The following is a 12,032-nucleotide window of genomic DNA, read 5'->3' on the forward strand; positions in this document are numbered from 1 at the left end:
ATTAGCTCCCCATGGGAAAACAGTCTCTTTCTGCCTTGCACGTGACTTATGAGGAGAGGCTGAGGGAACTGGGATTGTTTAGTCTGCAGAAGAGAAGAATGAGGGGGGATTTGATAGCTGCTTCCAACTACCTGAAAGGGGTTCCACAGAGGATGGATCTAGACTGTTCTCAGTGGTACCAGCTGATAGAACAAGGAGCAATGGTCTCAAGTGCAGTGTGGGAGGTTTAGGTTGGATATTAGGAATAAACTTTTTCACTAGGAGGGTGGTGAAGCACTGGAATGGGTTACCTAGGGAGGTGGTAGAATCTCCTTCCTTAGAGGTTTTTAAGGTCAGGCTTGACAAAGCCCTGGCTGGGATGATTTAGTTGGGGATTGGTCCTGCTTTGAACAGGGGCTTGGACTAGATGATCTCCTGAGGTCCCTTCCAACCCTAATGTTCTGTGAGTCTATGATTCTATGCTTATTTTTGGATTGCAAGGTCTACTTCTGCTGTGTGTCTGTAGAGAACCTAGAGCAACAGGACTCCAGTCTCCGGAGCGTTTAGGCACTATTGTAATATAAATAACAAAGGTAAATGATTTGTGAATCTAAATATGCTTTTGTTTCTTTTTAGTTACAAAATAATCCTACTTCAGCAAGTCCTGTTTTTGAAGCAAATGGTAATCAGCCTGTCTACCCAAACTCCCTTCTTGCAGTGAAGTCAATCCAACGCAGACCAGGTATCTACTCTTTCTCTCTCAAGTTCTTATGCTGGTGTCCATTGCTGTAGTACCCAAATGCCCCGCAGGATTTCTTTTAAAGAAAGATAATTTTATATCCCTGTCTTTCCAACCCAGGTGATTAGAATCAAGGCTTTTTTTGGTTTGGGTTTTTTGCATATGTGAGAGAGGAGTACTTATTTGTGGGGAAGCTGTGTCGACAGTTAGGTTTCACTGCGTCCAGAACTTAATGCAAAACTATGGTCATTTTTACCTTTTCTGGTAGTGTGTTCTGTGGTCTTGTTCCCTCCTCTCTGAAATTCTGTCTTTGGCACCCATGTCAGTGCCATTCTTCTTGTCAGTGGATTCATTGATCCAGTGGAACGTAGGTGTTGTAGGAGGCCATAGTTGTGGAAGAAGGCTTTTCTCGACTTATCCCATGGAGGACTTTAAATATTGTATGTATTGAACATTGGCTCTAATACTAAGCAAGTTTACCTGTGTGTAGGCACTTACTAGGGATGTAAAAGGTTAACCAGTCTTGTCGGTTAACACACCTTAACTGTTAACCCTGGGCCGGCCAGCCAGCTTGCCAACCCTAGCACTTACAAGAGCAGCAGTATTTGAGGCTCAGGTAGACTTGCTGCTAGAAAATGTGTTCTCCCCTTAGCTTGTTCCGTTGTCCTTTTGTATTACACCTAGAGAGGAGAGCTTCACCTCTTTGGCTCGAATGAGAGCTGCAATGCCTAGACCCAACAGAAGGGAAAATGAGAGTTTGAATCCTAGTTTCTCTCAGATTCTGTCATCTCTTGTCAGTGGGCATAGTATGTCTTTGTTTTCACTGTTGACAGAAGGCCTGAGAGTGCTCCAGCTGAAGTCAGTGGAAGAATTCCCATTGATTTCAGTGGAAGCAGGAGCTAGTCTATACTGTTCTAGACCAGCAGTTCTCAAACTTCCTTGTACTGTGACCCCCTTCTGACAACAAAAATTACTACAGTACCCCAGGAGGGAGGACTGAAGACTGAGCCCCACCTCCCTGGGCCAGGGAGGGGCCAAAGCTGAAGCCCCAGGGCTTCTGCCCTGGAGAGCGGGCATGTAACCTTAGCCCTGGGCGGTGGGGCTTCAGCTTCAGCCCCAGGCAGTGGCGCTTGGGCTTGGGCTTCAGACTTGCTAGGGCCCAGGGCCAACACCTGCTTTGGTGACCCCATTAAAATTGGGTTGCGACCCACTGTTTGATAACCCCTGTTCTAGACCCTCCAATACCAGGCCCAGGGTCAACTGCTGGGAAGATGGGGGAGTCATGTCTGAGGGAGAAGGTTAAACCTCTGAAACCATTACCATTAAATGGGTGATATAGTTGAATGTTCCCATTAACTGTCAAGTCTTACAAGTGTGAAGGCTTGTTCTTAACACTTACTCCAAAGTATACTCCATTAAGGAGGTGAGACCCCAAAACAAGTTGCTGGGATAAAGGAGTTTTCTCATGTCATTCAAATTGCTATTTGGGCTTAAGCATAGGGGTGGTTTATCAAAACAGAGTGACTAACGAGAACAAGACTGCACCAAGCTTCCTCCTTTCTGTTGAAACAACTTTAAGAAAAGGAAACTAGGTGTCCTCATGCAGAGGTATCCTTATCAGATCACAGGCCAAACAAAAAGCTAATTAACAAATCTTGTGTCCCTGTTTCTGCACAAATTTAGTACAGAACGCAAGTTGAAAGTGTCAACTTTTCACTAATTCAGGTTACATTTAAATGACTAGTTTACTTTCTGGTGTGAGGAAGTATCTCTCTGAAGCTTAGGTTTTAGTCTCATTGGGGTATATCTAAAGTAACATTGATCTGAAGATGAGAGACTGAAAGATGATTGTGGCTTTGAGCGATGCATTAAGTATTTCAATGAGTGGCACTAAAGCGACACAGATTTTTCACCAATTTCCAAATCACTCTAGTCTGAAAATTTTGTACACAACATATGGCAGTTATAAGTGACTCCCATAATTACTATCACTGAAAAGTGTTACAGAGAAAAGCATTTTTCCTGCCATTTCATCTTATTTTGTGCCTTTGACAGCACTCTGTGTAGTCTGTCTTACTCTTAACTTGCATAGCTTCTTATTCTGAAAAGACCTTTACAAACATCACTGGAGAGCAGAAAAACCCTTTTTTTAAAATCAATAATAAATCAAAAGATGTATTATTTATTGGGTGCTTCATTAGAAATGAGTCTTTTTAAAAATTGGTTAATTAAGAAAAAAAGATTTAAGTTGACAATATCTCCTTAACTTCTACTCTGCTTCCTTTTGCCAGTATGGTAGAATTGTACCTCCTACAGGAATTTGTTTTCTGTGGCACAACACAGCAGCATGTTATGGGGTTTTTTTTTTAATTTTTTTATTTTTTTTTATTTATGTAAAGTAAAATAGTGAATTATTTGCATTTCATTCTTTAGGAATCCTACCTACAAGAATTCTGGAAAATGGTTGACAAGGTTATTGCAAAACAGTACTTATCCGTTTTGAACACTGATTTTAGCTAGCATGGTATCTGTCAGCATGGATAGACATGATTAGAGGCATGGAAAAGCTTACACGTGCAGAGCCAATGAAAAGATTAGGCCTGTTTAGAGAGACTAATAAAAGGGGACATGATACGAGTATATGACATAACGAATGGCATAGAAAAGGGAAATCTGGTGCTCCTAGTTACCCATTCGCATAGTACAAGAACAAGAGGATGTGTGGTGTTTGGTTTGTTTGTTTGTTTTTTTGTACACAATGCAAATTAATGGTAGAGAGTGAGTGAGGTTATTGAGTCCAAACAAAGGCATAATAAGGTAATTAGGACTAGACACTGATAGGGATAAAATCCACAGTTACATAACATGAGAACAAAATGTAAAAAGGGTATGTGTTTCAGGGCATAAGCAAACCACTGATCTGCATTTAGAAACAAACATCCCCTATGGACAGGTTATTGCATAATTGTTTGTTATGGCTTGCACATTTCTGTGAAGCATGTCCACTGTCAGAGCTGGGGAATGAGCTGAAATGGAATAGTAGTCTGATTTGGTATTTTAATTGTCTTTACAAGTCTAGTCTATGTTCCTCCATTTTTCCCACCAGTCTGAGACTCTCTGGGCTTGGCTACACTTGCGAGTTACAGCGCAGTAAAGCAGCCCCGGGCGCCCTAGCTCACTACCTGTCCACACTGACAAGGCACGTAGAGCACTCTGACTCTGCGGCTACAGCGCTGCTGGTATTCCACCTCGGTGAGTGGAATAATGTTTGCTGCACCCCAGCTGGAGCTCCACAGCACCAGCGTGGATGAGGTGTTGCATTACTGCGCTCTGCTTGACCTCCGGAAATGTCCCATAATCTCCTTAAGTCAAGTGGCCACTCTTGTCCTTGTTGTGAAATTGACGGCAGGAATGCAGAAATGCCGGTTGGGTGAAAGCTCCTTCGGAGAGAAAAAGCAAACATTTACTGTTTGCTTTGAGTGAGAGAGAGGAGTGGGGTCTGAACTTACAAGACAGCATGCTTACACACAGCACCCCAAAAACCCACTCTCTCTCCCCCCACATACACACAACACACTCCACCCCACGCCCCCATTTGAAAAGCACGTTGCAGTTACTTGCATGCTGGGATAGCTGCCCATAATGCACCGCTCCCAAATGCTGCTGCAAATGTGGCCACGCCAGTGCGCTTGTTCCTGTCAGTGTGGACAGACTGCAGCGCTTTCCCTACTGCGCTCTCTGACGGTGGGTTTAACTCTCAGCACTCTACATCTGCAAGTGTAGCCATGCCCTCTGTGCCTTCCTGTTCCTTGTCTCCCCCACTTCCCAATTGCTGCTATGGGAACCCCTTTTCTTTTTAAACAAAAGGACTTGAAAAAGTATTAAAAAACGTTGTAGCTCTCTGCCAACACCTGTGTACTTGCTGTGAATCCTGCTAACCCCCGGGATCTTTATTAGGTGATGGAGGCATGCAGGTGGCTCTTGCAGCAGTCTGAGCCGTGCTGTTTGCAGGGCTGACTTAGTATACACCATGGTAGCAGGAATAGGAGCTACTTTCACTGTAGCTGTATGCTAATTGCTTGTATTTCTGTCCAACTTATCAAACCAGTACTACTTCTTGTGTGTTTAATTCGCATCCAAATTGTCTTGTCTTTTTTTTTTTTTTTGCTTCCTTCTGATTTTGGGGGAGAGATGTCCGCCTGTAATGATGAGGAAAAGCAGTGAACATTTTGGATAGTTTAAGAGCACATATGCAACCCATGTTGATTTCTCCTAACATAGGGTAGGTTTGTTTACGCTGCCTTTATTCTGCCACACAGAGATGGTCAGCAGTCAGCCTCTCACCATCGTAGATAACGGCAAGAAGAAAAAGAAAAAAAGGAGGACCAGAGCCACAGACCATCTCCCAGGGAAGTTTGAAGGTTGGTGTCAATTTGCAGTGCCTCTGATTTATAATGTCTGTATCCTCTTGGGCCCCTTTCAATTTTCTAAGCAAAACAGTTGCTGTTCACCAGTGCAGTGAAAATTAACACGGCTTCATCTTTTTTCTTCATCACTTGTTTCCTTTAGTCTTCGGTGCCTTTATGCCTTGCAGTGAGCTCTTTGCCTTTGTATTTCCATTGTAAATTTGTTTTTAGAATGGGCATGGTGCAGAACATCTAACAAGTGTTTGTTTTTTGAGAATATTTGCATACAAACTGTTAAGTAATGTGTACCTGTATACATAAACCATTTTAGAACAGCTCAGTGTAACTGAACTGATCAATAAAAAAAAAAAAACCTGTGCGGAAAATAGCACTGAGTGAAAACCAAAAACTTGAGGTAGTTACCCTAAATATCATTTTAGCTTTAATATTTAAATTCAGGCAGTATTTATTCTATAGATTTCTAAATCTAGAGCATTTTCTGATTAAGAAATGATGAACATTTTCCTCTTTAGAAAATCAGCCTTCTGTTTTTAATCTTCGAATCCCTAATTAGGTAAGATACTGAGAACATAGGAAAAGTGGTTGAGATTCCAGCATTCATTGAGTTAGAAACACTTTCTAATATTAATAGGATTGCAGTTTCACTCCTACAAGGAAATCCATTTCCATGTTGTTTGGGTGGCGATCAGAACAGATAAAAATTGAAGCGTAAGTAAAGCTGATGCATCTAACTGATAATGCTGCATAAGTGCAACTTCCCCAGTTTATTACCAAGGGAGTTCTCATGGTTGCTGTTGTATTAGGGGTGTTCATCAAAACAGTAGCTTGTCTTTACAATTCACCAAAATAGTTCTGCTAATGTTTGCTTTGTGCTGATTTTTCTGGCAGACTTGTACAAGCTGACTGCTGAGCTCCTTGGTGAGGGAGCATATGCCAAGGTTCAAGGTGCTGTTAGTCTGCAAAATGGGCAAGAATATGCAGTAAAAGTAAGTGTAGTATTTCAGGAGGGAGTGTTTTCATTTGTGTCTGCATATCTTGTTCCTCACACTGAATCAGTGATAGAGTACCTTCAATAATTGAGTAAGGAATACATAGAGCTCTGTTTATTTCACCCCCCCCCCCCAAAAAGTCACTTCTAGTGATAAGTAGCATTGATAGACATTCCGTACCATGCCCTCTCTGGAATGAACTGAAGTATTTTAGCAGTGGACAGAGTTCACACAATAATATACCATGTAATGGTTAGAATTCCATTCAAAATAGGACGGAAAGGTAAAGGCAGAGGAGTCTAACAGCTGGTGTTTTAATTTATGAAAATGGAGGCAAAAAGGTCCATCGGAAGCATTTTTCTTCAGCTTGTTTGAATAGCTTGTCATCTGCCACAGTGCTCCAATCTTTCTGACTGGAGGGTAGTCCAGGGTGGCCTATTAAATAGCTGTGAGCTTTTGACAGAGCAGCTCAGTGTACAGAGCGTACCATCGACCACTATAGTTACATTTATTGCTCTTTCCCCTTTTAAGTATAGGAAATACCTTGGTAAAGGTAAATGCTATGATGCAACAAACTCTTTAATGGCACCAGCCTTGGGATTATAGAGTATTTGTGACCAGCTTTTAGAAAGAAACATTTTGTGCCTGTACTTTTGAGGCAGTGATTAATTGCAAGTGAAAATGATAATTGTCTAAACACTATATCACTTGTGACACAATATTGGAGACACAAAAATGGAAGCGGTTTTGAAGCCTCTTTAAAAATCTGGCCCTGTAGATACTGAAAGCCTTTCTTTTGATTTGTTGAAGTTAAAAACTGAGATTAGAGCATTAACAATTTTATGAATAAACTACATTAAGGTACATACCTCACCGATGATACTGGCTTCTGAGCTTTCCTTTTTTATGGGTGAGTTTTGTGCTTGTGAAAGTGAGAAACTATAATATTGGGTGTAGCCAGTGATAGAACCTGTAGCTACTTCACAAGCTTCCAGCCCACACATCTATCATTTAATTGCAACTTTTTTGTAACATCCTTGCCTTTCCAGTCCTCACCCTTTTGTTTTTACCACTGAGCAGTACCTGAAGTGCAAAATTGTATTGCAACTTCCTGGTATTAACAAAGATTTGCTCAGACCTGTGAACGCATCACACTTGACTAAGTTATTGCATTAACTAACCAGCTCTCATCTTGGAATGAAGTCAAAACTGCGTCATTAGATGCCTGTAATAACCAATTCTTCTCTTTTGGTTGCTAGATTTGAGTCATGCCATAAAACTCTTTCTTGTAAAAACTCAAAAGGATTTCCTTTTCCGGCCACATAAAATTAAAATGTGGTAATTGGGTTTTGAATGTCCCCTTTTCTCCTCTTTTCCAGTTCTTAGATTGCCCTCATTACTGTAGTATCTGAATGCCTCCCAGTGCTGCATTAAGTGCTATGACTAACGCCTTCACATGTGAAATTAGACAAGCCATGGATATTTCCCCGGGACAGGGCATGATGGGATTTGAACCCAAGACCTCTGAACCCAAAGCCAGAACTGTACATGTGGTCCACAGAGCCATTTTTAAATATAGATTCCAATTCTTTTACCAGATAATTGAGAAAAATACCGGACACAGTCGGAGTCGTGTTTTTCGTGAGGTAGAAACATTGTATCAGTGCCAGGGTAACAAGTAAGTATTGCTTATTTTTGTCTTTAGGAGGTGTCTCTCAGAACTGGTGGTATAGGAAGAGACAGAAGTGCATTTTTCTCCCCCATATCAATTATAATTTAGCCTTAGTGTTTTGGGTGTGTAACTCACATGCCTACTACATTTTATCTGAAAATTTAAGAAAATATTGGGGGGGGGGGGGGGGGGGGAATGAAATTTTAAAACTCTTATTAGCAGCCAGATCAGCATGGAGGTAATATGCTTGAATATTAAATGGCTTTCATTCCAATAATTTTTTTTAAGTCCCATATTTGTCTGAAATGACTTAGATACCATTATCTTAATATTGGTGTTCCTTATTATTTATTTGTTCAGCAGCAGGATTACAGCTCCACTGTGGCAGGCTCTGTACAAACACATTTAACCATGGAAATACTGTAGGAATGGAGATAATGTTGAGTTATCAAAAGCAATTGAAAGAATGCCCACCTCATTAAGCATCTTTTTCATACTGCCTGGTGTTACAAGTTCTTTTGTAAGGCCGTTTCTAAAACAACTGGTAGAACTTGTTAGATTCTTTGAGGGACGTGTCGTATCTCCATTTCTGGTATGCACCTAACAATGCACGTGCATCCAATATGTAAGTGATTTAAAAAATGAAACTTTCATGACAACGTGCCAAGTATGAATTTCATGCTTACTTAAACGCAGACTGATCTTGTGTGTTTGTAATTCTTAAGGCAACAAGGGATGTTTATACTTTCTGCCGCAATGAACACAGCCTAGCTAAGCAACGCTTAGTTGTGACCTGTTGGTTATCACACTGAGCCCAAAGTCTACCAGATAGATGTTGCTGTCTCCTTCAAGCAGTGTTAAGTTCCACTCTATGACTTATAGAGGAGAAGAATGGCGAGTAATTATTTTTGTTCTTGCCTTCAGGACAGACGCACTGTTCCAAATTATTAACTGCAAACTATTACAGCTCATTTTTCTCTGTTGCCGTTCAGCTGTTCTCTTTTTATAACCCTGCCTAGTAGACTGCTTTGTTTCAGTGATGTGAAATTTAAGTAGTGGAATCTGACCCGTGTAAGGTGAACATACAATTTTTTTAATCCCACAGGCTACAAAAATAATCTATTTCTCAATTAGTACTTTCATTTTTTGGTTACTTCTAGCACTTCATATTTTTAGCATATATATAAATATATTTAACACACTTTTTCCGTTGTTTGCTTGTTGTTTTTTATTTTCTCTTTTTAAGGAACATTTTGGAGCTAATAGAATTTTTTGAAGATGACACAAGGTATTACCTTGTCTTTGAGAAATTGCGAGGAGGTACTGTACATCATATTTGTGCATTTTTATTAAGAGTTAGCTTGATCTATCATTGTCTCAGTGTTTTAAAGAGAACTCTTTAAAACAGGATGAAGGATTTATTTTAAATGCATGATAAGGTGCATATTGATGTAGCTGATCATACATTTACAGATCATCTGCTTTATAGTTAAATAAATGAAATGTTCAACTTCGTTAGGCTGGAAGATTTGGAGTATAATTATCAAGTCAAATAGTATCCATAGGGAAAGGGGGAAAATAGGATGAAATTTCAGAAATGTTTTGCATGATCTTAGCAGATCCAGACACCTCCGGATGTCACTCTGTCACATTGACACAGCACTCTCTGTGGCAGCATTTTATGTCCTAATAATATGATGTAGATGTTCAGTGACTTATTATTTTTCTGGAAGGCTATGGGGAACTGTTGTAAATAATGCTTTGCTTCTGGCTTAGAACACTGAATTATAACAGCTTGCTTATGAGTCTTTTGAGGACTTGTCCAATTAAGCATGCTTGGGCACTGGTTTTCAATAACATGGAAACTGATGGGTTAGTAAGGAGGATGCCTTAACCACCTCACAAGGGAGTGTGCTTTCTGCCATTGCTAGTCAGGCAAAAGTGGTGCTTGACAGGAGACAGTGCTAAGGGTATATGTGTTCTTTAGCAAAACACTAGATACAAATTTTCCCTTGAAACATCAGTAGTAATGACATATTTCAAAAAGTAAGATGCTTCTCTTGTCCTTTTAAAATGCTGCCTGATAATGTCCCAAAACTCTTTGATGTTGAATTGTCTTTTTTGCAGGAATTGCAGTCTTCCCATACGAGTTTAATTAAATAAGGCTTATCTCAAATAGAAGATGGGAACGGTCTTACATTAAGTGCATGCTTTGAAAGCATGAGTCCCCTTTCTGTCTCCCTCCCTCCTTCCATGCTCTTCCCGAATAACTTGTAACCCATTTTATCAGTGTAATAAAGGGGCTGTGTGTATAGCTCCTGTATCAGTTGGGTAGGGGTGTGGGTGTACTTATGAGTTGCAAGAGGGGCTCTCTCCTTCAGCCCACATCCCCAGCTGAGGTTGGGATCTGAACTCTGTAAGTTTTATATCTGTGTATTTAAACTAGTACCATTGAAACGCACTTGAAATAATGTGAGTTGGGGTGAATCTCTAATTTCCTATGCCTGACATGCAACACTGCATATACTCCATCAGATATTGGTTTTGTCCTCAGCAGTGTGTCTGGCCCCTCTGACTATAATTTGGTTTATGTGCAAGGTTGTATTCAGCTCTCACATCACTTTACAAATATATTTGCATAGGACTTCATTGTCCAAGCTATGTGGCTGTGCAGTTAGCCAGAGGGTTGCATAACATGCACTTTCCTATTGCAGTCATGCCTTACTGTGACTGTGGTAATTGGTTAAACAGACTCTCAACTACCACTAATGTCTTTGCCTTGGAGCTTTTAAACAAAATGTCTAAATTGCTTATGTTTAAATTTAGCTTTTTTTTCTTCTTAATTTACATGATTAACCCACCTGAAAGTGGAACAAGATTGAATTTTGAGTACATATTATTCAGTCATTCCAGAGCATCCTAAAAGTCTTCTCTCTCCATTCTCAAAAGTCCCTTTTGAACAAATATACATATATTTTATCAAAGTATACATAACAAATTTTATCAGTGCTGATGCCACACATGGCGAAACTGTAAAAATGAAGAGGACAGGTCACTGATACGGAATGACCTGGATCTCTTGGTAAACCGGGTGCAAGCAAACAAATATGCATTTTAGTACATCAAAATGTAAATGTATACATCTAAGAACAAAAAACGGAGGCCATACTTATAGGATGGGGGACTCTATCCACCACAACCCCCAAATCTTTTTCAGGGTCACTGTAATCAGCTGAGCATGAACTCCCAGCATGACACTGTGGCCAAAAGAGCTAGTGCAATCCTGGGGTGAATGAACAGGGGAATCTTGCATACGAGTAGAGAGATTATTTTATGTCTGTATTTGGCACTAGTGTGACTGCAACTGGAATACTGTGTCCAGGTCTGATGTACATGATTCAAGAAGAACGTTGATAAAGCCATGAGTGATTAAAAGATAGGAAAACCTGCCTTATCGTGATAGACTCAAGGAGCGTAATCTGTTTACCTTAACAAAGAGAACATTAAGGGGTGACTTAATTACAGTCTAAAAGTACCTACATGGAAAACATTTAAAAATGTGCTCTTCAGTCTAGCAGAGAAAGGTCTAACCATATCTGGAAGTGGAAGCTATACAAATTTAGACTGGAAATAAGGTGTAAATATTTAACATTGAGGGTAATTAACCTTTGGAACAATTTACCAAGGGCCATGGTGGCTTGTCCATCACAGGCAATTTTTCTAAGAGAACTGCTGTAGAAATTATTGTGGAGACGTTCTATGGCCTGTGCTATACAGGAGGTCAGAGTAGATGATCACAGGGATTCCTGCTGGCCTTGGAATCCATGAATCTGAATATGTAACATCTGGAGTATGACCAGGTTCCCACATGTGGCTTTCCTTCAATCACACATTCTGTGTGGACTGGATCAAGGAGCTATCTGATTGTGTTCTCACCACTATTCAGTCTAATTCTTGTTTTGAGAAGAGCTAACAGACTATCTGTATACAGAAAAGTATCTAAAATAAACTTTAAAAAAATATTTCAGTGTTCTGCTGAATGAAACTGATACCTGAAATAACATGGAACATTTCGCTTATTGGCCCTTTTCCACAAGGACGAAAAAGACAAGAAAGCTGATTTGCTTTTTTAAAGATATATCTAACAACTCTACAGGGAAGACCCTCTGAACAGTAGACTAAGGGGCAAGGCTTAGCAAACTAGAAGCCCTTGCCATTAGCAAGGT

The 12,032-nt window shown here is 40.2% G+C and overlaps 1 protein-coding gene across 2 annotated transcripts in view; it reads left to right on the forward strand.

The window, feature by feature from the left end:
- Positions 1-12,032, forward strand: part of MKNK1 (MAPK interacting serine/threonine kinase 1) — a 37,040-nt gene that overhangs the window by 10,504 nt on the left and 14,504 nt on the right. For both annotated transcript variants that reach the window (XM_074961796.1, XM_074961797.1), the window contains exons 3-7: positions 616-721; positions 5,038-5,139; positions 6,034-6,131; positions 7,733-7,812; positions 9,053-9,126. In XM_074961796.1, the coding sequence (XP_074817897.1) occupies positions 616-721; positions 5,038-5,139; positions 6,034-6,131; positions 7,733-7,812; positions 9,053-9,126 (460 nt within the window). The remainder of the gene's footprint in view (positions 1-615; positions 722-5,037; positions 5,140-6,033; positions 6,132-7,732; positions 7,813-9,052; positions 9,127-12,032) is intronic.

Source organism: Natator depressus, chromosome 8 (genome assembly GCF_965152275.1).
Source record: "Natator depressus isolate rNatDep1 chromosome 8, rNatDep2.hap1, whole genome shotgun sequence".
NCBI classification, from domain to species: Eukaryota; Metazoa; Chordata; order Testudines; family Cheloniidae; genus Natator; species Natator depressus.